General features: G+C 40.1%; 1 protein-coding gene across 1 annotated transcript; it reads right to left on the reverse strand.

Moving 5' to 3' along the window:
- Positions 1-4,228: 4,228 nt before the first annotated feature.
- On the reverse strand, positions 4,229-26,056 carry Stard6 (StAR related lipid transfer domain containing 6). Its single transcript, XM_075970810.1, has 8 exons — positions 25,376-26,056; positions 24,045-24,128; positions 22,026-22,119; positions 21,779-21,828; positions 14,446-14,572; positions 10,022-10,139; positions 7,354-7,447; positions 4,229-4,458 (listed from the first exon to the last, which is right to left on the reverse strand). The coding sequence occupies exons 3-8, from the start codon at positions 22,113-22,115 to the stop codon at positions 4,257-4,259; spliced, it is 681 nt and encodes a 226-aa protein (XP_075826925.1). The 5' UTR covers positions 22,116-22,119; positions 24,045-24,128; positions 25,376-26,056; the 3' UTR covers positions 4,229-4,256.
- Positions 26,057-26,155: the final 99 nt, after the last annotated feature.

Raw genomic sequence — 26,155 nt, forward strand, 5'->3', positions numbered from 1 at the left:
TTCCCGTCTCCACCTCCCTAGTGCTGGGATTAAAGGCATGGAATCCCAGTGCTTTGAGCTCTTTTTCTCTTGTGTAGCCCAGGGTGGCCTTGAACTCACAGAGATCCAGCCGCCTCTGTCTCCTGAATCCTGGGATTAAAGGTGTATGCCACCACTCCCTGGCTTGTATGGGGTCTGGAGAAATGTGAGCCAGCTACCCAAGAAGAGAGATGCTAGCAAGCCACTGACAGAACAGGATGCCAGAACACCTAAGGTAAACTCCTTGGCAATGTGGCAGTACACAAATTATTAAAAATGGGTTAATTTATAAGTGAGAACTAGCCACTAATAAGCGTAAGCCATCAGCCAAGCAATTACAACTAATATTAGCCTCTGAGTGATTATTTCATAAGCGACTGCAGGAACCAACGGGTGGGAAAGAAACCGGTCCAGCGAGACCAGGTGAGACAGAAAAAAAGACATTTGGTTACAGACCACAGTTGAGAATGAATAGTTTTTATTTTAAATTATGGGGGCTATTACTTGGTCATATCTCATGGGACAATTGTGTGAGTCCCATATCTGGGCATCTTGTTTTGTTAGCAGGTACAATTCACTGCACAACTACACTCCAGACTGGCCGTTTGAGTAGGGCACATGGGCCACTAGTGGTCAGGCCTCAAATGATTATATAGGGCATAAGTTACTGTAGTTGGGTGCCAAGTAGACGTGGCCTAATTGATAGGGTAAGGAAAAGCTCTTCTATACCTTCCCCTTAGCCCTTTGTACTTTTAATGTCTTATAATTTTTTTTTGAGACAGGGTCTCTACATAGCCCCCACTGTCCTGAAACTTTATATATAGACAAGACTGGCTTAGAACTCAAGAGATCTTCCGCTGCTTCTTCCTGAGTGCTGGGATTACAGGTGTCCACCATCATGATCAGTTAATTTCTGTTATTTCCTTAATGTCAGCATACAAATTAAAGGCTTTCCTCTTGACATAATAGTCTGCCTTGTTCCCACTGTTCCCTAACCCACTCTCTCCTTTGTGCTACCCCCAAGCTGACTCCCTTCTTCTCCTAGTGAGTTCACCCATTTTCTTACCGTGTGCGCTCCGTTACCCTCTATACTATACCCAGTATACTAATACATATGCCTTTTGACTGCAGAATCGAGACCACTGAAGAGTTGTTGGAAAATGTGTATCATTGCCTCTGATTTTGGTGATGTTGTAGTATTTGGTGTTTCCTTATTCCTCCCTTCTTTAACTATTATTGAAGAGTGGTTTGTTCATCCCCATTGGTATGTTTGTCTTCCTTTTCAGTCTGAAGATTTAGTCTGATGTACCTGGTTGGAGGCTGAGAGGTCCCAGTGGTGGGTTCTTCAGTGGACCAGCCTTGAGCTGACAAAGGGTGAGGGTGGCTTTGGGAACGAGAGCTCGTGGAATAGTGCACTCCCTTCTAACCATCTGAAGGGAGAAATGGAGACTGTGTGCTCAGGAAGGTCGAGCCCCATCACTGCCCAGGCCAGCACAGCAGGAAGACTCGGCCCTGCCTGCTGCTTCAATGAGGACAGCACTCCAGAGAGCCCTGTCAATCAGTCTAGTGAGCCCAGGATCCCACCGATGCTCCACATCCCTTATCTCCTGGGGCGTTAGCAATAACCTGGTACCCCTGGACAGTGCAAGTTTCTCTGGAAGACCAAGGGTGAGCAAAATATCAAATAATTCAAACATTCAATGATCTAACACCAGGTGAACAAATCCCAAAACAAAAGCCCAAGTTACAAGAAAAACCAGCAAATGAATTTTAAATTTAAAAAAAAGAAAATAAACTCTTGGAAGAGTACTGAGTATCCAGACAGCTGGATGAAATAAGGGTGTTGGTCCTAATTGGACCTCAGGCCACTCTTATAAGAAGGATTTTGTACCTGGTAGTATAAACTTAGTCAACCAACTGTGACTGGTGATATTATGGACCCAAGAAGAAAACTTACTGCTGCCAATTTCCTAAACAAATAGAATTTTCAACTACATTCAAAGTAACTATAGTTATTTCTACAGACATATGTAGCTCATGATCCCCATCAAAGAAGCTTCTGTTTCAGTAGAGCACAGCTATGACAGATATTTATAGCTTGTCAAAGTGCAGAGAACTGGCTGTGGGATGCCCACCTCCAACTAAGACATCGAAACTCACACCTAAGCTTTAGGAAATTAGTCAGAAGAAGGGCTGGAAAGATTCTATGAATCAGAAGGCCCGCATGTGTTCTAGGAGCTAATGTCTCCCATTATGACAGAGAGCTGTAGTCACAAAATCTTAATAATATCATCACCTAAACAAGACCTCCACAATTAGTTAACATCCCATAGTTGTGGGGGAAATCTCACAAAAGATTTATATCATCACTTTTACATGAAGAGTACTATGCAATTAATAGTTACTAAGAGATGGAGAATCAGTGTTCTCTAGAGACAGGCACCCTGATAGGTTATCCAACCCCATGTGGTCACCCCTAAATACATGTATGTATGAGCAACACCAAATGCTCTCACCAATTGTATTTACATATATATATCATTATACATATATAATATACATAATCAACAATAGTAATTGAAAATACAAAGGCACTTGGGAGACATGGGAGGAATTGGAAGGGGAATGTGGAAATAGAAATTATGTTAATGTTGTACTTATGTTTGGAATTATCAAAAATAAATATTTTAAAAACAAAAAAAACCAAAGAAATAAGGGTGTTGGCGCTTTCTGAATGTGTGCCAACACTTGATTCTATTGTTACTTTTAAAGTTTTCTGCCATGCTGGGAAGTGTGCTGACACCTCAGTTTGAATGTTACTTGAATTTACCTGGTGGCTAATGTTGTGGAATATATATTTTTTGAGTTTTTTTTAATCACGTATCTTTCTCAGTGTTTTTAGCTGCTTTTAACTGAATTGCTTTTATAGTCCCTATTTGGAAAGCTTCCTGTCTATTTTAGGGGAGAGTTCTTTGTCAGATGGGCCCTTTAAGAAGGTAGCATTGCCAGGCAGTGGTGGCGCACTTTAATCCCAGCACTTGGGAGGCAGGCGGATCTCTGTGAGTTCGAGGCCAGCCTGGTCTACAAGAGCTAGTTCCAGGACAGGCTCCAAAGCTACAGAGAACCCCTGTCTCGGAAAAACAAAAAGCAGCATCATTGTTATCTGTAATCAGCATAGGAGCTGGGTCAGTGGAGCTCTTTCTCTACCCTGATACTTGCTGATACATTCTTGGAAGTGGCCAATGATTTACGTATGTATGTCCCGTTTGCAGTGGGAGCGTGAGCTTGTCTCTCCAGGTGGCACAGATGACACCACAGAACGAAGGACATGGAAATAGAATGGTTCTAGCTCTGTGGCTCTCAACCTTGTTGATCCCCCAGTAAAAACAGAGGCTCAGATAAGCATCACTAGTCATGGACTGGAACGGAACACTTCCTGTTTTCCGGTGCCAACGATGGAATCCAGGGCATCCAGGATCATTAAGTGTTAGGCAATTAATCTGCCCTTAAGATGCACTCTGAGCTCCCTAGTGGGCTTCTCTTCTATTCTTATGTTCAAACCTCCATAGTTTTCCATTAAGCAGTAAGTGGAGGAAAAGTAATTTAAAATATACTTTCCATTTATTTTTGAGATAAGGTCTTTCTGTGTAGCTCAGGCTGGTCTCATTGTGCTAGCCCATCTCACTCTCTCCAGTGCCAGGGTTACAGGTGTTTGCCACCATCCCCAGATGAATACTTAATTTCTAATTAATGCTGGCTGCTGACTGTATTTGTTGGGTTTTTTTTTTTTGCTCGGTTTTGTTTTTGTTATTCCAAGACAGGGTTTCTCTGTGTAAGAGCTCTGGCTGTCCTGGAACTCACTCTGTAGACCAGGTTAACCTCCAACTCAGAGATCTGCCTGCCTCTGTCTCTTGAGTGTGGGATTAAAGGTGTGTGCCCCCATTGCCCAGCCTGTGTGTTTGTTTATGATCTGAATATGGAGTATATTCAGGTGGGCAAAGTTTATTAATAGCACATTATTTAATGTCATGTGAGATGAAAAACTGTACTTAATGGGGTTTTCTTGTAAAATAAAGTTCTTATTTTGACAAAATGTTTCAAGAACTCTGTACAAAACTGGTGTCTAGCGATGTACAACAGATGCGTGTATGTTGACTTACAAGTAACCTGCAGTAACAAACTACACGTGCCAGCAGTTCATGCGGTGGGAAATCTCTTTGGTTTAATGGCAGATGGCTTTATTTATTGATGGGTGTAACTGATGGGTGCCCATTGTGATGTCCGCGTATGGATGGAATTTTATGTGCCTTTATCCCATCTTTTGCATTGAGGAAGAAGCTCACTAAGTTGGAGGGCATAGATTTTTCAATTATCGATGGAAGCAGTTTTCCTCTCATTTCTGTCTGGACAAAAATCACTAACTTGGAATACGCTGGGTTTCTGTAAACAAACAGAGTTACAAAAGATAAAGCATTCATACTTGATCTTAGGAAGTGACAGGTTTAGAGAGAGCAGAAGTCTCAAGTTTATTCTCTATGATTCTTTTTATCGTGCATATGACAAGACAGTTAACCTAAAGGGGGAAGGGACAGGGACCTGAGGTCACATCCTTATAAAATAAAAGTTCTATTGAAATATTAAGTAGTCAGAATGTATATTAAAACCTTAGCTGTAGTTACCCTTTCTTTTGCTATTTATTCAATCCTCAAAATGCACGCCTTTTCTTTTCTCTGAACATCTGTTCTACTTCTGTTTATGTAGCATTTTTAAACTGTATATAGCACTTTTATACATGTACTTAATAAGAAATACAATATCTGCCTCTATTAAAAATAAAAAACAGTGAAATGAAAATTATATACATTCGTTCCTGCATATATGTGTAGTTTTTCACTGAGATATATTTATATTTTCCCTTGTATTAAACATAGATTATTTTCTCATATAATATAATCTGAATACAGTTTCCCCTCCCTCTCTTCCTCCCAGTCATCCCTACTTTCCCTCCCCTCCAGATCTACTCCCTTTCTGTCTCTCATTAGGAAAGAACAGGTTTCTAGAAGATAACAACAGAACATAACAAAATAAAATATAACAAGATAAAATGAAAACCATCATATACAAGTTGGCCAAGCCAACATCATGTGTATAGTTATATAATTACTTTTATTAATGTCCCTGTTCTCTGAGACAGAGTTTGACCTTGCATCTCAGCCTGGCCTTGAACTCATCATGGCAATCCTCTTGCTTTCCCCGCCCCAGCTCTAGGGCTACAGGCTTAAATGCCCACGCCCAGCTACACACATGCAGTCTTAATCCTTAGATACTATGGTCACAGTAAACACATTGGAAAACTTTTAATTCATATTGTTTTATAAAAAAATAAGGTGATTTGAAAAATTCCAAGCTATACAACTATTCCATTAGCAAATTACCCTGTGAGAGGAAATATTCTAGATGCAAATTCAAGGGGAAAAGTGGTGCTCAAAAGGCGTTAACCAGCACAACAGGGAAGGCTTTATGATAAGAGCAGCGCGATGGTGGACTCAAGTGGTTAATCGGATTAATTTATACAAGCTACAGATCTATGTAAATATAGCAATATTTAGGATATTTTAGAATGTTCACCTTTTATTTATGTAAAATTCTATGTCAACTTAAAAATATGGAGGCAGAATTTCACAGTACTATGTTAAGACCGCAGTCAGCGATCATAGGAGTATCACCACATCTACATCCACATCTCTTTACGAAGAGTAGATGATTTCTGTTAGCCCCGGAGCTCGACTGGAGTTTACTATGGGATCACACACTGATGGAGGAAGGTCATATTACTACAACACATATCTGCTGTTTGTGAGAGTGATTCAGAATGGACAGTGTTGGACAAGTGTTCTGCACAGCTCGATTCCAAATGCCCTATCTACAACATTAGACTGCAGAGGAAGAAAAGACGAAGAACCATAGTTGCTTTCTCCGTTCTGTGAGAACGCGACTAAGTTTATCCCAGTGGGATGGGGGCAAAGTCTGACCCTGCACGCATTAGCTAGACTACCAGAGATCCTGCCAAATGTCACTTCTCCTCACTGGGAGCAGCAGTTTATTAATTCTGTTCTGCTAGGAGCATAAGATATTGGTCACAAATTTAAAACTGACCAAGAAGTGGAAGGCCCCATGTTATTGTTCCTGTTCTGACTATGTGTGGTATTAACTCTGTCCACTTACATTTAAAATAGATTTTCAGTAGAAAAAGCATTGAGGAATACAGTACTAAAACTAAAAACACATTGTCTCTTATTATGAATTTATATTTTGCCATCAAATTTTTTGTTCACTTTATATGTATATGTCAATATTGTGATTTAATAATAACAGAATAATTTAAAAATAATGGATTCGTGAGGTGGATTTGTACGCATGTATATACTCCAATTCAATGCAATGTGTGCTTTTATTAAATCTATTTTAGATTACCATTTTGTCCTTTGGTTGACCACCTGTCATCAGTACCTCATTCCTGATTTTGGCAGTTTTTATATGAATATTCCTGCTGGTTATTTCATTCTGTAGAAATATTTAAGCAGGTGATTCGTGTAAATAATTTACTCAAGGTAAAATATTTATGACTCATAAATGTGTATTGTAATTTCAGGGAATTTTATTTTATTTTTTAATTTAAATTTTAATGTTGTTTTAGAATTGTTCATGAAAATACAGTAGTACTGTATCTACATCATTTCTACCTCTCCCTATCCAGCTCTTCCTATATCCTTCTCCCCACCCCTATCAAATTTGTGACCTCTTCCTCAATTATTGTTTTATACTCACACACACACACACGCACGCACACACAGACTGTCTTCCTCAATTATTGTTTTATACACACACATACACACACACACAGACTAAGTCTTCCTCAATTATTGTTTTATATACACACATACACACACACACAGACTAAGTCTTCCTCGATTATTGTTTTATACACACACACACACACCCGACTAAGTCCACTTAGTGCTGCTCATATATTCATATCTTTAAAAGATTCCTTAGTTGATGCTGAAGAAATATAAACATCATGGAAGGTTAATCTGTGGGAAAATATTTGTTATGCCCAGAGACTGAAAATACATTTTATAGTAAATTATCTGTTCTTATGTTTAAGACAAAAATATAAAAAGTTATTTTTAAACTTGCTTTTAGGGGCAGTTTTTTTCCCTCCCAACATCGTATGTTGGTACAAATTTCTATTGATGAGCTAGGAATCCTGAAGTAAATCCTAAGATGAAGAGAGAAGGCCTGCTAAAGTAAACACGTATAAATAACACTTACTCTTTGAGAGGTGAACACACATAGCCAGAGGGATGATTATAACCACGGATATAATGCGGAGATGGAGGATATCCTGGGAAGTCCACACTGTTAGCTGTGATTAAAGATACTGAAATGAGACCCAATTCACAGAGACAAGGATTATTTCTAGAAGCGTAATTTTAAAGTCTATGATAGCATTTGACTTCATTGCTAACACTAGTTTTATAGTGTCCATGTATTGGTAGTGCTGGTATCCCTACAGATGCTGGTATGTTTTATACAAGAAAGCTCTTTAAAAGCATCATTTAGTTCCTTTCTGAGGTTTGAAACAAAAGAACAAAGCATAAAAGAGATGGTTTTATTGGGGCTCATTGATTTTTGTTAATACTTTTATTTTCCATGAAACATCTGAAGTACTCAGACACTTCAAATGCTTTCTTCTGTTAATCCCATGTACTAATTTCAAGTAATGAAAACTTGGTAGAATTTGCCTTAGTAATTAATTATACAGAGAATATGCGTGTTGTAGTGAAAAGAGGGAAGTGATTCAGAATAAATTTACGGTGATTACTTATTTTTAAATAGTTTAAAAATATATAACTTTTGCTACGGCCAGAGCACAGGAATTGTCCTGATTTGTTTTCACAAGTCTGTGCACAATGCAAAGCGCAGCTTAGGGCAGAGGAGCGGGCGGCGTGGCCAATGAATTCCCATTTACGGATCGCTCTCTGAACAGAGCCCATTATACTGGGATGACGGGATGCCAGAGGGACACATGGAGCCATGCTTGTCGTTCTTCCCTTTGTGAAATCTGCTATCGTTTTCCAAACAGTATGAGTCTTTGGTGAGGCAGGTACTGCGGTGAGCATTTATTTTGAAGACCTGAAAGACTAGAGCTGTAAGTTCAGGAGCTTATTATCCAGGTAAATCAATATTTTTTATGCTCAATATCTGGAAACTTGAGTTGTAACCTTATTGAGACTCTGCAGACAAAATATGTAGCCCCGAGCAAGGCACAGAGAAAAGCCTTAAAGGACTACGAAGAAAGCTGGCCAGACACTGAACATGTATTCAGCGGAAATGTCTTGCGGAACGTGCGCTTTGCTGCTGCACAAACTGAATGGATATTCCTAGTCACTAGTTTACACTCATACACTGCTTTGTCTATTTATTATTTTTCAAAACAGGGTCTATGTGTAGTCTCTATATGGCTTCATATTCACTTTACACACAAGGGTAGCCTCAAATTCATACAGCTTCACCTGCCTCTGCCTCCTAAGTGCAGAGGTTAAAAGCATGCTCCACCATGCGTTTTTAAAATTATCTTCTTACTCTGCTCTGCTGGGATGGAGCCTGGGGCCTCACGTGGCTTTGACAGCACCATGACACTGAGCTAAAACTGTAGCTGTTATTTTACCTGCCCTCTAACTATTAATAGAGGCTAGAAACGACTTATTTTCAAGACATGGAAAATTACAGACCTAAGTCTAGAAAAGGCAAATTTTCATATAATAGGTAGGGAAAACATTTTATCTGCTAAACTTTGAAACCAATGATTAAACTATGTATACTTTGAGGACCTCCATCTTTAATGATCTGCTATAAGATTTGAAAAGCAGGCTTTGAGTCAGAGGGATGAGAAGTTTTGTTTGTGAAACAGACTACTGGAGTCATCCCATTTTATGTGTTGGGAAGTGATAGCACAGCTTCACTGTCTGTCTATTCTTGAGGATCTTACAGGAGAGGAAACGTCCTTACAGAAATTACAGGATTAAACCAAATTCAAGAGGAAAACTGGGATCTTTGCTGCTACTCCGCCAAAGTTTGTTCTCTCTCTCTCTCTCTTCTCTCCCCTCTCTCTCCCTCCTCTCTCTCTCCTCTCTTTCTCTTCTCTCTCTTCTCTCTCCCTCCTCTCTCTCTCTCCCTACCACCCCCCCCCCTAAGTCAAGGTTTCTCTGTGTAGCTTTGGAACCTGTCCTGGAACTCACTCAGTAGAACAGGCTGGCTGTGAACTCACGGAGATCTGCCTGCCTCGGTCTCCTGAGTGCTGGGATTAAAGGTGTGTTCCACCACTGTCTGCTAAGTAACTTTCATCATATATGATCTTAAGCTTGCAGAGTCCACACCCTTGTGTTGTGAAAAGGTTTTGTGCCAGTAACACAAGTTAGCAAATAATGATACATTTATATTTCATAGTCACGTTATTGCAGAGCAGACTAGAGTTATGTTAAAACTTGCATCCCCTAGAAGAGACATAGGCACATTTAAGGAAAGACCCACCCAACAATATTCAGTATTATCCTATTTTATACTCAGTAGTGTAACAATTATTATATATGCCCATTTTAAACAAGTATAAAATTATATATAAAAAAGCTAATTTTGTTTCATAGTATTAAAAATGCATACATTGAAATTTTAGCTACAGTCTCTGTCTGTATTGATTCCTCAGTTCACACTGCAAACGTCCAGGAACAACTTATCTAAGCAGCACCTCTTGGGTTAGGTAAAATAGCTCACCTGTGTACACAACACAAGCGTTTTGGTTGCACCAAATAAATAAACAAACAAACAAACATAAAAAGATTGGAACTACAGTTTCTTCTAAACCATTAGTACCAACAAAGGCAAAACATTTTTAATGACACACAGTAATTCTAAAACATGGGCAAATGTTTCAACTTACTACTGATAATGTCGATATTCCCTTCATAGTGCTTGATGCAGACTACGTCGACAAAGTCTCTAGGGGAAATTGAGCCCATGGCAAAACTTTGTGTCATGGCATGGCATATAAATGTGTCCTGCAACAAATCAAACCATAAAGATGGCAAAAGTTGCTTACTGTTAGTGTAATGTTAGTGGTTTGTTGTTCCCCAAGAACTTCATCATGTATGTTTAGTCTGCCTTTAGGAAAAAAAAAAGGTTTAAGATGAAGTGTTAAGGCGGTCTCACCACATCAGCCTGCAATTTTAGTGTTAGAGAACACTGAGTCAAGGGCTGGAGAGATGGCTCAGCCGTTAAAGGCTAGGCTCACAACCAAAAATATAAGAGAACACTGAGTCACAATTACATGTGCACAACATTCCACAAAAAATCCAAAGAACATTTGTTCTATTTGTAGATGAGAAGACATGGCCCAAAGATGAAATACTATGTATGGCTAGAAAGCTGTTCAGAATTAGAGCCAAGGTTTTTTGTTCTGATCTTTCTTTCTTTCTTTCTCTTCCTTCCTTCCTTCCTTCCTTCCTTCCTTCCTTCCTTCCTTCCTTCCTTTCTTCCTTTCTCTTTCTTTCTTTCTTTCTTTCTTTCTTTCTTTTTCTTTCTTTCTTTCTTTCCTTTCTTTTTCCTCCCTCCCTCCTTCCCTCCCTCCCTCTCTTCCTCGCTCCCTCTCCTTTTCCTCCCTCCCTCCCTCCCTCCCTCCCTCCCTCCCTCCTTCCTTCCTTCCTTCCTTCCTTCCTTCCTTCCTTTTTCTCCTCCATTCCCCCCCTTTTTTATTGAGACAGGGTTTCACTGTGGAGCTTTGGCTGTCCTGGAACTCACTAAGTTGACCAGGCTGACCTCAAACTCACAGAGATTCACCTGCCTCTGCCTCCCAAGTGCTGGGATTAAAGGCGTGCACCACTACCACCCGACTGGTCTTCTGATTTCTGTACAGCACTATTTTGTCCCTCTGTGGGGTTGGTAAATATTCTGAAACATACATTGATTTGGCACATTATGGAATAAGACCTAAAATTTATGATCAGTGTTTGAAACCACTGGTGAAACTGGATTTAGGATGGCTTAGCTGCAAATCCCTCCAACTCTTGGCCTGCATATGAGACCCCCCAAAGTCCTACAGCCAGCTCATTGAAAGGACCCACAGTCACTACTTATCCCCTCCAGTGATTTCAGCTCTCTGTTGGCCTGGATTGCTCATGCCAGGAAGGGAGTTCATGAGAGAGCAATGTAAAGATACACCAAAATCCAACTTGGCGAACCAATGAATTTTATTAGGGGTGCTTACAGGAATATGACTGGGAGTTACTTACTCAAAGACAGCTGCACTACAAAGCCCACCCTAGCATGGGGAACAGTGTGGCACAATTAATAAAAACCCAGAGACAGATATTGGGGTTCAATGTGAAGGTCAGAAAAGCAAAACAGCCAGCCACTGGCTCTTACCTCAGTCCGAAATGGTGATCCTGCCTCCTGGAAACCTTAGAATGAGACTGCGTCTGAGAGCTGTTTCCTCCCATCTTATAGTCCTCGCTAGTGCTGGGATGAAAGGCATGCACCACTACCACCCGGTTTCTATGGCAAACTAGTGTGGCTACTGGGATTAAAGGTGCGTGTCACCACTGCCTGGTCTGTAAGGCTGACCAGTGTGGCTATTTTTCTCTGATCTTCAGGCAAGCTTGATTTATTAAAATACAAATAAAATATCACTGTAGAACAGTTCAAAAAAGCCAGAAACCTGGAGCTCACTGCACTTCCTGCAGGCAGTTCAGGGTCTGAGAGTGTCCATTCCAGGCATCTCAGACGGCCTGTTTCTTCTAGGCAGCTGGGCAGTTCTCTGCTTCTTTCTGGCTGCTTGGCTTCTCTGAGTGACTCTCAGCAGTCTTTACTACTCACATACTCATGAAGAGGAAGGAGCCTAGGAAACTTGGTCAGTTTCAGGGACTTCCTGAAGCTATTTTGAGTTGTTTACTTCCTGTCTTAACGAAGCTTCCCTTAAGGATGGAATGCTTCATTTGCCAGAAAGAAGCACTTTAAACATATAGTTCTATAGTTACTAAAACACGTTTAGTTCTCACATATGATAGAACTCATTTTGGTTCTTCCTCCTTCAGTACATCCTACTGACTCCATCTCTAGGCTGCGTCTTCTATCCTTTGTGTTTCCCTTGCTCCATATTGCTATTGCCCTAGCATAAAACACTGTAAAATCCTATTTAGATTGCTCTGATAGCTTCCTGACTGTTCTAATTTCATCTTTCCTCCTCAGTTGTGATGGAAAGTTTTATTGGGCATCTTCATCTAATTTACCAGCTGTCTTTGAGAACCTACTCTTCTGGACTTTAATAATTCCACTGAAATGCCAGCTATTATCCTCACAGACCGACATTTGCGTGTGACTCAGTCTTTCTCACTGCTTTGAATACACTTCTTTTTCTGTGTTTTTAGTGCTTTAACTACAATACTACATGGAGTGTTTCTTTTTTGGATCTGTTTGGTGTTCCATAAGCTTCTTGTATCTGGATAGCCACTCTTTCCTTAGATTTAGAAATTTTTCTTCTATGATATCAATTGAAAATATTTTCTAGGTCTTTGGCATGGAATTCTTCTACTGTGCCCATAATTTGAAAGAGATTTTAAATGTCCCATTCACACTCAAATGTCATTTCTTAGCTGAGTGATTCATTTTTTCCACCTTATCCTCAAGCTTTGTTATTCTGTCTTCTGAAGGATAATTCTATTGGTTAGTTTTTTTTTTTAGTGTTTTTAATTTGACTTGAGTTTTCATTTTCACTTCATAGCTTTATGGGTTTTCTTTAATGTTTCTATATCCTTATTGAAGTCTGTTTCCATTATCCTTAATTGACATTGTTATTTTATTAACCTGTTTGCTTTATTTTCTTGGAATTCATTGGAGAGTTATTTCTTGTCTTCAAATTCTTTTGGGCATTTGTGTCCTTATTTCTTTCAATGGTTTATATAATTTTAAAAATTTTGAAATTTTGTTATGTTGTTCTCATTAGGGACTATTACTATAGTACTGATGATATTCAGACAAGATATTTTATTTTGTTTTTCACATTGCTTGCCTATTTACACTGGAATTTTAACAAATTTTAGAATATGGAACACTTCCTGAGTTTGTATGTCATGCTTGCACAGAAGCCATAGCAGTTTCTCTGTATGACTTTAATATAGGTGCTGCCATAGGATGTTCCTTCATTAGTTTATACTTTGTCTTGAGTCTTTCGGAAACGTGTTTATTTGCTTTTTTGGTGTGTGTGTGTGTAGGGTAGAAGACAACTTTAATTGAAGCAAGACGTCTTTGTTGTTTGCTACTGCATACAACAGGCTAGCTGGTCCATGAATTCTGAGAATTCTTCTGCTTTCACATCTCATCTCCCCATGGGAGTGCAGGGGTTACAGTTGCTACTCTGACCTTTTTTTAAATTTAAATTTATTTTTTTTAACATACGTTCTTCATGCTAACTCACCAGTCCTGGTCTTTGATTTTCAACAGTACCTACTGTTTTTTTTATCAGTCCCTAGGGTGAAGATCCACTTTATACCTGTTTTCTAGAGTCATATTCATAGATTAAATTCTGCCAGGACACTTGTAGTTGTATTACTGATGAAAGGAGAATCTCCAGTTCCAGGCCAGTATAGGCAGTGTAGGCATTGGGAACATGTGGGTTTCTCAAAAACCAAAACACTGCAACAAACCCCAAAAACTATGGCTGGAGAGATGGCTCAGAGGATAAGAGCACACCTTGTTCTTTTAGGGGATGAGGCTGTGGTGTCTAGTATCCATACGAGAGAGCTCACAGCCAGCAGTAACTGCAGCTCCATGGGACTCTAGGCCTCTGGCCTCTGAGCACCTGCACTCAGATGTATGTACCATGCTCTCTCCCCACCCTCATCAACAAGATACGTTTAAATTTGTTTCCTTATAATAGAAGGGAATAGCTAAGTTTAATTCCCTTATAACAAAAAGTACATATCAACAAGAGACTGGAAGATTGGAAATGTGATAGTTATTTACAAACAGTACAAAGCTAATTGGAATTAAAGTCCAGACTAATAAAAATAGCTATTTTAAGCCTTTTATAACATTCCAGCTAGGTGTAGTGGTTCATGCTTATAATTCTAGCACTCGAAAACTAGAGGTGGAGAGCAGCCTGGGCAAGTAGGACAGATCTGATCTCAAAGTAGTGGAATATGTGTTCAGTGATGCTGTGTTTGCTTGGCATCCAAGTGGCCCTGGGTTCAGTCCCCCACACTGTAATTAAAAACAGCTAATTCAAATCTATAAGACATATATTTAATAATTCACACTAGTTAGAAATAAGGTAATAAAGTAGACATTATTCACTATTAAATAGTACATTACCGAATCAATCTTGTGTATCACATTGTATCTTTTCAATGATTTATCCCAAGTAATTCTGTTTTCAGGTTGGTAGAGGAAATTGGAGACCTTAGCTGTTGACTCTCGAATTACGCCTTCAACACGATATCTATGTCATCAAAGTAAAGTAAAATGTAAGAAATTGACTTTAATTTGGAGATAGAGTGCAATTGAGATTAAAGAGAGCACACCACAGTAAGGAAACTGTGAAACCGAGTATCTGCTGTCTAAAACACCCGGGACCAAACACGCTCATTATTTTGATTCCTTTTTAAATTTATTATATTTTCTATGTAATAGATAAATATAATTTATTAGTATTTATATTATTTTTGGGTATTTGCATATCTATAATGAGATACCTTGGGGATGAGCTCTGTCTCAGAACAAAATTCATTTGTACTTTAGCTTCTTTACATTATGTATTCTAAAGGGAACTTTATATAATAATTTAAATAATTTTATTTAATACAGTGTATTGAATGTGAATTAGCATAGTTTATTTAAATAAGCATTGCAGCCATTATTTCAATGTTTACTTTTCTAGCCTGGCCTGATGGCTCAGGCCTGTCATCTCAGCTACTTGGGAGGCTGAGCAGGCAGGAGGATCATAATGTATCATTTTTGTCTAGGAAACAAGGTGACTTCAAGATCAGACCGGGTAACTTAGTGAGACCCTATCTCAAAATGTACAAAGAGTTAGGGGATGTGGCTCAGTGGCAGAGAACTTTCCCAGTGTGGGTTAGGACGCTGGATTCAAATCCACTGTAGCAGAAGGTTGCCAGCTGAAAGGACAATCAGAGTAATATGGCCACGCCCTTAACACTTTTACTCATTTCTTTCAAAGAAGGAGAACAGATGTTTTAAGGTAAAATCTTTAAGTTTCTAAAGAATTAAAATTTATTCAGAGAGCGTGAAGAGAACGAAAATGTCATTACTAGAGAGGAGAGTAGTCATGTGTGTGGAAAATTGCTACCCTCAACTTTTGCTTTGTATTCACGGAGGCCTGGCCAAGCTACGGACCCTGGCTTTTATGGAGCTCAGAAAGTCTCGAAGTTAAGCTTCCCTCAGCCTCCCGAATGCCAAAGCTACAATTACAGGCATGTGCCATTGTATCTGGCTGGCTTCCACCATTTGCTCAGACAGGAATTCTTTAGATGACTTCCTTGTATACTTGACTTTTTCTTTAACAGCTTAGGTGTTTCCTAATTTCCTCTCTGAGGTATTCTGAAATTCCTTAATGTAAGGTTTACTTCCTCCATGTCAAAAATATTTATTTTTTATTGTTTATTTTATTTTATCTTATTTTTTGGTTTTTCGAGATAGGGTTTCTTTGCATAGCTCTGGCTGTCTGCTTTGTAGACCAGGCTAGCCTCGAACTCACAGAGATCTGCCTGTCTGTGCTTCCCAAGTGCCGGGATTAAAGATGTGTAAGACCACTGCCTGACCTTTCAATATTTTTTTTTTAAGATTTATTTATCCATGTACTTTATGTATATGGGTGTTTTGTTTGCGTGTTCATATGCACACCAGGAACTGAACTCAGGACCTCTGGAAGAGCAGCCAGTGCTCTTAACCGGTGAGCTATCCCTCTAGAGGCTACTATTTGAGAGAAAGAGAGTGAGAGAGATCGAGGGGAAAGGGAGGGGGAGAGAGAGAGAGAGAGAGAGAGAGAGAGAGAGAGAGAGAGAGAGAGAGAGAGAGAGAGAGAGAGAAGAGCACTCAGTTTTAAGCCCGGGAAAAATAAACCCAAAAAATCACCATGTAATGCAACAATGTCAGACACTAAACAGTTAAAATTTATGCACAAATTTTGTTCACACACGGCCACAGTTGTCCTTTACTTCACTAATGTCCCTCAGTAAACTCTAATGATAGTGACAAGCTATACCTAACAACACCGAATTAGCCCTTTCATAAAGCAGTCCTTCCAGAAATGTAATTACTGATGATGACTCACAGTAGCTGGTCACCAAGTGCAAGCTGTTTAATTGCACTTCTGCGGATCTGCTTTCTCCCCATCTGTACTGCATCCTGCTGGACAGCGAGACTTTTCACCCACGGCCCCACTGGGAAGCATGGTCAGTATGAACACACGAGAAAGCACGGGAATATGGAGAGTAGAGGGGAACACAGTGCCAAAGCTCTTTTTGGGAGACTTGGAAGTCTGTTTTACAATTATTTATGATAGTATTATTAGATGATATTGAACTGTTGTCATTACTGATTCTTTTCCTTGTGATATATAGATAACAGAGTTTAAATGTTACTTTTCAAATTATCTTATTAATACTATGTTGAATGAATTTTTAGAATTTTTATAATGTGTGTGTGCCTGTATGAGTGTATGTACACCATATGTATGCAGATGCCCACGGAGGCAGAGAACATGGAATTCCTTAGAACTGAGTAAAAGGCATGTGTGAGCTACCGATGTGGGTGCTCGAAACTGTGTGTTGATCCTCTGGTGTTCTTAATGACTGTGGCATCTCGCCCACTTGGTTTAGGAAATAAACCATAATAAACGCTATACTAAATTTGGGCTTTTCATTTTGGTCACAGCAACTTTAGCCATTACTTTTATTGTTATACCATTTTTAAACTCGTTTAAATATGACTGATGTTAGTTATAAGATATATAAATAACTCGGGTTTCTTCCCCAGGGATTTAAGAAAGGATTAAATATATTGATAATAATCATCAGCATAGATGTATTGATAGTGATCATCAGCATAGATGTATTCATAGTGATCATAGCATAGATGTATTGATAGTGATCATAGCATAGATGTATTGATAGCGATCATCAGCATAGATGTATTGATAGTGATCATAGCATAGATGTATTGATAGCGATCATAGCATAGATGTATTGATAGTGCTCATCACTATAAGGTATTAATAGCAATAATCACCATAACAGTATGAAGTAACTGATAGGAGAAGAACACAGCATGTTCCCTTGGTAATAGTAAATACGCATTAATGTTAAAGCAGAAAAGGTAGACTCTAGTACATGCCTTCTCTGGATAATGTGCTCCAATTATTCCATACATGCACGGGAAAGATTTAGGTTCAGAAGGAATGATGATTAAGGTAATTACAGGCAACCTCTGAAGCTAAGTCCTGGTTTCTGAAAGTTCTCATTTCGCTGTTACAATGTAGGTGTCTTGGGGATAGTCACCTGGAGGCGGGGAATAATGGTGTTTATATTGTGGAATATGTGGGGAGTAAATTAAAATTATCTGGTGGAATGCCTACCATAACATTAGGGCATTAGAGGAATGTATAGTTGGGGACAGAAAGAGAAAGATGCACCTTCCCGCTGATGCATAAAACCAAGTGTTCAAAACTAATCACTAAAGGTTCTTTTGGGGGCAGTAAATTATTAACAAAAAGCACAAATGCTAATAAAATATATAGATTACCTCTATTTTTGTTTCGTTTAGCTTTGTTTTCCAAGACAGGGTTTATCTGTGTAACAGTCCTGGGTGCCTAGAGCTTATTTTGTAGACCAGGTTGGCCTTGAAATCACAGAGATCTGCCTGCCTCTGCTTCTTGAGCGATGGGATTAAAGACGTGCATAACCACCACAGGGCTAAATTACTTTAATAATGTGCTTATATTTAACTTTCTGTTTGGTAATCAATATAACTAAAGCACATATATTCACTAAATAAATATACCCTAAGTCTTTGTGGCAGGCAGTGTCCTGGTATAGGGATACCACAAAAAATAAGGGTGACTTATTTCTAGGCACACTCTTATTCAAGTTCCTGTTCACACCACTTCATATTTTAATGAGACACACAGGATGAGGTAAAAAAAATAAATTCCATATAGTGCCACCTATGTAGGTTACAATAGCAGAATAATTAGTTAAAGAGGGACTGTGTACATGTAGGACATTTGGCCTAGTGGGCAGGAAGGTTGTTCTGAAGATGAGAACCAAGAACCTGCCAATCAAAGCTGACATTAGCTTTGGAGAGATATGGGGAGAAAGGGTGCCATGCAAAAGAACCATGAAGGCTTTGTGAGTCCAGTGCATATTTGAGGATATATATATATATATATATATATATATATATATATATATATATATATATTGGTTTTTTTGAGACAGGGTTTCTCTGTGGTTTTGGAGCCTGTCCTGGAACTAGCTCTTGTAGACCAGGCTGGTCTCGAACTCACAGAGATCCGCCTGCCTCTGCCTCCCGAGTGCTGGGATTAAAGGCGTGCACCACCACGGCAAGGGATCAAGAGGATGAAGTGACAGGAAGTGAGGGCCCGGGAGTGACTTGGAGGTCAGGACAAAATGTTTGGATCTTACTTTAGCCAGGAAAGAAATCATTTAAAGGGTTTTATATTTTAGGACCCGGCTTAAGCACTTGCTGGACAATGAGATATTCAAGAACAAGCCATTCACATTCCACTGAGAGGTGGAGGCGGCAGCAGGGTAATGGCAAGAGCTAACAAAAGCCAACTAGCCAAGTCTCTGTGTGTTTGGAAATACACAGGGCTTCGACATGGATCCAAACATGACACCAATGACCCTTCTCTCGCCCTTTCTTAGAGCACCTTCTTACTGAAAACAGAACCAGTAAGCCAGCTTGTGTTTGTGACCACAGAGGAAAGCGCTGTAAGGAACCAGAATTCAGCAGCGCTGCAGCTGGCTGGGAAGCCAGAACAGGTGGACCTATCTCAGGGAAGAGACAAAGGAGGGGCACGAATCTGTTACTGACAATTCTCACACCTTCCTCTCCTACTGCAGTCCATGACAGACAGGGATCTGACCCAGGCACCATGGGAGCACCAACTGCAGGAGACTAGAAAGTCACCAGCAAATGTGAATGGCTCAGCAATCCAGGGCCACTGCTCCAAAGAAAAACACAGAAAATTCAGCAGCTGAGTTGCTTGCTGGGAAAGAATAAAACTGACCAACTCTTAGCCAAATTGACCAAAGGAGTAATGCAATCCAAATTAATAAGATTAATCAAAGTATCCACATGAAAAAAGACAGCCTTTTAAATAAATGGTGCTGGAGAAGCAGAATATTAGCCAGCAGACGGTGAAATTGGGTCTGTATCTCTCACCTTGCACAAAAATCAATTCAAATTAGATAAAGGTTTTTTAAACCTTAATGGAAGGCCTGAAACTCTGAAAGCGGGAAACATTTCAGGATGCAGGTCTAGGAAATAAACTTTAAAATAAAAGCCCGGCAGCACAGTAAGTAGCCATAGCATCCACACACCTTGAAACAGCTACCGCAACAATTAAACACCCAAACCTTCCCTATCAACAAGTGGGCGACAAACTGAGCAGACATCTTTCCCGAGAAGGAACAACTGCAGTACGAAGGTGTTATGGAACTAAGCAGTGTTTGGGCACCATGCAGCCACCAGCTGCTCCCAACACTGTGAGAACAGAGCTAGTCTTCCACCAGTCCTTTCAAATCCTCCAACTCCTCCCACCCCTCCTTCCCTGCAAGGGTTATTTCTTAGGTGCAGTTCAGTAGGCCTACAAGCAGGACGATACTGCCACCTACTGTTTGAACTTTTCCTCTCCCCTCCTTTTCCCCCTTTTGGTTCCGTGTTCTTTTTCTGTACTCTTTCTTATTGTTTCTTCTCCTGAAGTCCAGAGGCTGGCCTGGTTTATGGTATCTGGGTACATATTCCCTATGCCATTTTTCCTTTTCTGCAATCATTCCCACTCCTATGTGCGGTCCTTCCCACCTAACAACCTAGGACCTATCTCTAGTCTCGGGATTAATGCCCCCCTTTCTTTCTCTTTCCGTTTGTACTAAAACATTAGTATATGCAATACTACCAAGCTATCTTGACTCCTCAAATTAATCAGTATTTGGCAAGGGTTGTTTTGCTAGTCTATTTTCATAGTGGGTTAACTACTAGCAGAAAATTCTGCAAATAGGAAAAGAGAAGGCTATCCAAACACAAGAGGCATACATAACACCAAACAGACTAAACGAGAAAAGAAACTCCCTAAATCATTATCACTAAATTTACAAAATAAAGAAAGTATATCAAAGCTGTGACAGAGAAAGGCCAAGTCACATACGAAGGCAGGCCATCAGAACAATCAGTCCAAACTAAGAAGAGATGGGGCTGATGTCTTTAAGACTCTAAAAGGTCTCGATTGCCAACCTAGTCTAATATACCCAGCCAAACTATCTGAGTATATCATAATCGAATGACAAAAGCAGGCTAAAGGAATGGTGCTACCCACAGTAGTCTAGGTCTTCATATGACAGTTAATCAAGGCAACCCCTGCCCCAGATATACCACAGACCAACCTGTTCTAGAAAATCCTTATTTAGAGGCTTTTCCTAAGGGATGCTATATTGTGTCAGGCTGACCTTTAATAAAATAGGTTTGACTTCCCTGGTATGCCTAGGGTTGAGTACAATCCCCCTCCCCCATCCTCAGTTTATTTTTGAAAATTCTAAAAAAAGGAAAAAGAAAAAGAAAGAAAGAAAGGAAGGAAGGAAGGAAGGAAGGAAGGAAGGAAGGAAATTTGTTCATTCTACTATTAAGGTCATCTGACATGAATAAGAGAAATTCATGCCATCCTTATCTACTAATAAAAAATGGCATGCAGGAGGCTAAAGCAGGCAAAGCTGAGTTAGTGAGACCTATTCTTTAAAAACAAAAACCAGCAATGCCAACAACCTCACAAAAATCACACCGACAGCCAGAGGTACAAGTATAGTTTTCAAAGAAATGTTTTCTAAAAATTTGGTCATGGTTTTCTCAATAACACAGTGATTTAAGGGAACAGGTGTTATACCAAGAACTCTAAATGAACACCTAACAAAAAGACATGACATTCACTTTGAGTGCACTTGTGTTTGAAGCAGTCTGATTCTCAAAAACACATTTTCAAAGCACTCTATAGAAAAACAATCTGCACTTAAGAATGAGAAAAAAATTGATGGGGATTTTTTTGGGGGGGGTTGAGAGTAAAGTGAAGGATTCCAACTATCATAAAAATGCTTCTGCTGGCAAGAAATGTCAGTGCGTCTCTGCACACCTTTTCCGTCCTAATGAATTAGGAGTTTCTGGCATCAGGGATGAATCTCAGGGCCTTGTTACGTGAGTGAAGGCCTCAACACTGACCAGCAAGGATTTGCTCTGTAACTGTGTAATGCACGACTGCTCTATTTTATGAGAATCACATGACTTCATGCATCACTTCCCGGAGACCAGAAAGTAGTTTGTTCTAGTTAATGAGTGCTGTTGACTTTCAGATGTGGCAATGCCACTGAATTGAAAACTGCAAATTGGAAAATGTACTCACAGATTTCCGAGGAACTTTCTAGAGGTCTTGCTGGAAACAGTTACCTTTTTCTCAAAGGGGAATAAAATCCAGAAATAAATTAACTGTCACATACAGAAAACAAAACAAACCGAAAACAAAACAACCCAAAAACAAAACAAAAGTGAAACTATCTTTGTCTGGCTTACAAAAGAACATATTATTTTAAAATGTCTTTACAATAAACAATCATAAAAAAATAAACTCTCGAGAAATACTTTTCTCTTACTGAAGATTTGACCACTTTCCAGTCAGATATATCTTGATTGTAAGCTAAAACCTCTTCAGCAGAGTTTTGGGCAATTGCCTTAAAGTCCATCTACCTGTGAAAATTTAAAAACAAATGGTCGGTAAAATATAATCATATAAACAAGAAAAATGTTGTGGTGCAGAAACGTCTGAACTCATGGGATGAAGCTGCTCTTCTTCCCCTGTCTCTCAACTGCTCTGAAATGTCTGAACTCATGGAATGAAGCTGCTCTTCTTCCCCTGTCTCAACTGCTCTGCTCTTTTACTCTTTAATGTGATTTTTAAAACGGCATCTGTCTTTTAGCCATGCACAATAATTTCTTGATCACTTGCATCCACAAACCTTTCTTCAAATGAGAAAATATGCTATTGTGTAAAAAACCAGACTTTAGAATCAGGGACCCAGGTGAAATCTGTCTCTGTCCTCTGTGAAATATGATATATAATATTTCTATTTCCTCGTTTCCTTCTTGATGTAAAATTAATATATATGTAACATCCTGTAGAGTCAATGTATTAAAGGAATAAATGCCCAGAGCATGGCATGGTATAGTCATTCAATGAACCATTATTTCCAAAAAGCTTCCTTTTGGGGCTGGAGAGAAGACTCAGAGGTTAAGAGCACTGGCTGCTCTTCCAGAGGTCCTGAGTTCAATTCCCAGCCACCACAACCATTTGTAATGAGATCTGGTGCCCTCTCTGGCCTGCAGGCACACATGCAGGCAGAACTCTGTATACATAATAAATAAACCTTAAAAAACAGCTTCTTTTTTTCCTTATGATGTTTTGCACTCTGCTCATCATGTGTTTGTGGTATTGACATTGGTAAAGTGGGTGGTAGGGACTATATATGATTTCTGCTTCATGCATACACCAATCAGCTATCTTCTTGTCCGCTTACTTAGTCACCACCTTCAGGATATTCCTCAAATACAACCAAGAAACTTCCTTTCTCAAGGTCCTTGCATTTACTGTTCTCTCTCCTTGTGAAATTCATGAGAGATTATGCTTCATTGAACCCTTTGCTTAAATGTCAACTATTCAGACAAGATCATATCCAAAGCAATTCAGTTTAAACACATTTAATAAATCTCTCCTTGCTGGTAAGTACTGCAAATGACTGTTTTCATTCCACCACAGCCCCAGACTGAAATTGGGTAGTGATTAGGTCAGGAGAGCAGGGACTTAATAGATAAGATTAGTGTGTCTTTCTAAGTGACTTCAGACAGCTCATTTGTCCCCTCTGCCTTGAGGACACAGCCATGAAGTGGTAATCTGTATTCCAGGAGAGTGCTCTGACCAGAAACCAAACGTGAGGGCACTCTGCTCAGACAGAAAGCCTCCACGACTGTGAGAAACCAACGTTTGCTATTCATAAAGCACCTGGTCTACGGTAATAGGTAGGAGTTCCCTCAAAGGGACTGAGTACAGCAGCAAGCACAGCCAAAACAATTAAGACACTGTGTCTGCCGTGACCATCTTTAGGCGGCTGGGATGTCATGGGTCCTTTAACCCATCAACCAGTTTTCAGTTGGGGCAGCCTGAGAGATGTTACCGAGAACACGGCAACATATCTGGATTGAAAGCCCAACTCTGACACAGAAGCTGGTAAAATGTTTAGGCTCTGAATTTCAACTTCCTACATTTATAGAAAGGAGATACTAATACTCATGGGGCCCATAGGGCTAAGAGAGTTATTTTATGCAGACTTGTTTGAAGCAATGAGGGGTTTTGCTCACGGTGCTCAAATCAGGTTAGTTTCTTATAATGAATAGTTCCAGCCATCACTAAAACGTCCCTCAGATAACTGGCTCTCCAGCACATTGCTACACCTTCACACGCTAATATCACAACATTTGCAAGACCCTTAGCTCTCGCCTAACACTCTGGGCTGGGTCACAGATCTGTGTTCTCTTGCTTAGTTTCCTAGAAAGGCAGAATCACTAGGAGATTTTTTTTTTATACTAGAAAAACCATTTTATACTCTTGGTTTCCTTACCTTTCTGAACAATTCTAGTCCAGAACTTTAGTGCCCATTGAAATTATTCCCCAAGTCTTGGTGGAGAGCTCCATGTTTGTTAGCCTGCAAGGGGATAAGGAGGAGGTAGAATTATTTTGATTCACGACTTAGGTCAACATATTTTATAAACTCTTCTGCATCTCCATAGAGTCCTTCATTAGCTCTTTATATCTTGATTAAAAACACAGTCCTCAGTGGAAGTGATAGTTCTTCCTTCTCTATCGCTGCGAGCAAACACGCTGGCCAAGGTTACTTATAAGAGAAAGCGTTTAGCTTGGAGTTCATGGTCTCAGAGGGTCTGAGTACATCACAACAGAGCAAAGGCATGGTAGTGAGAATAGCTGAGAGCTCACATCTTTATGGTCAAGTGGGAGGCAGACACACACACACATGCTGAAAATGGCACAAGCCTTTTGAAGTCTCAAAATCCACTCCCCAGGGACACACCTCTTCCACCAAGGCCACACCTCCTAATATTTCCCAAATAATTTACCAACTGGAGACCAAGAATTCAAACAGCTGAGCTTATGGGCCATTCTAATTCAAACCACTATCAAGTTGTTTGAAAAGCAATCTTTTTCTTTCCCCCTTCAGTGTGAAGATTGACCTATCACCTTAAGAAAGTGTTCTGCCACCCAGCTTCATCCTGCTGGGGGAGCTCCTTCAGCCAATAGCCTTTAAGATTCCGGCCCACTTGGGCGTGGTCTCCTGTACTACAAATGCAGATAAAAAGTCTGTGTAGTCACTTGCTCTCTCTTTCAGCTGCTGGATTCGGTTCCTGTCTCTGCTAGAGCGAGTGTTGATCTGTGAGTCTACCCCTAAATAAAGAACCCCTTATTATGGAGTGTGGGACTACTTTATTGTGTTCTTCTACAACATCCCAAAGACGAGAAACTCAAAGCAATAGCTAAAAAGAACTTTTGAAAAGGACAGGTTAAAAAGATACCTAGATGAAATTTAGGTTTTTAAAGAATCTAGTTTTACTAAGGCCATGCAAAAACATCGTTTGGCTGGTCTCAATATGGGCTTTCCTAGCTTATAAAACACGGGTTTTTACTTCTCAGCGACTTATGTAATACTGGTCTAGACATTTCACAATTATTGGCATTTATCACTAGCTTTACGTTTTTCCATAGGCGGTATCATTATTTTAAAACCATTGCACATTTCCACAATAGATGTGTGTTTAATGGATCATTGAACTGTATTTTATGGCGTCTGAAAATTTCATTTGCTAAGAGAAACAGGAAGGTAAAGTTTAGAAGGTCAGAGATGGTACAAAGGTGCAGGACAAATTGTAGTTCTATTACCTGACGATGTAACACTGAATGAACTAGACCGTATTAGGATAGAAGTCAAGGAAGGATGTCTTCAGCCATAGGGTCAGTGGAAAACCACCTTAGACTAGTGTTGAGATAGCATCTTTTTTTGATAGAGCGAGCACTCGGTTGCAACTTGATTCTTCCCACCTCATATCCTGTCCCGGCCTGACAGACAGGTTCACACAAGTTAGTGATCTTTACGTTTGTATAGTTTCCCTCTTTCTGTAATGCCCGACCGGGTCCCTAATCCATTTTGGGTCACTGCCATTCTTCCTGAGAACCAAGTTCCCCAAAGAGTTTGTTAAATCCCATCACAGGTCCATCTGACTTCTTCCCTCAGTCCTAAAATCTAGATGGAAGCCCAGGTGGGTCAGAGTGCTGGAGCCCTGAGGAAGGACGAAGGACTTGGTGGGCTGACTCTGTACCTACGTTGGGAACGGGATTCTCTGAAGTCGCACAGAGCTCACTGGAAAGACTTGGGCTTTGAGGATCTGGGTCTCCGAAAAGAGACCCGCAACTTAGGGCGCCTCCACATCTCCTATAGCCCAGATCCCTCCCACAGCCCAGGAAGAAGAGCAGTGGCCGGGATGAGGAGGGCATGGGACCTGGATGTTGTCTAGAACCTTCCCATCCAACTCGGAGAGAAGACAAAGGAGAAACCTCACCTCCCCCGAGGGAAGCCGACCTAACGCCCCTCAACGCCCTTTGACCTCTGAACTCTCCGCGGGGCTCTCAAGCCCCCCCCCCCCCCCCGCAACCTCCGCGAGC

Source organism: Microtus pennsylvanicus, chromosome 4, assembly GCF_037038515.1.
Source record: "Microtus pennsylvanicus isolate mMicPen1 chromosome 4, mMicPen1.hap1, whole genome shotgun sequence".
Classification (NCBI taxonomy): domain Eukaryota; kingdom Metazoa; phylum Chordata; class Mammalia; order Rodentia; family Cricetidae; genus Microtus; species Microtus pennsylvanicus.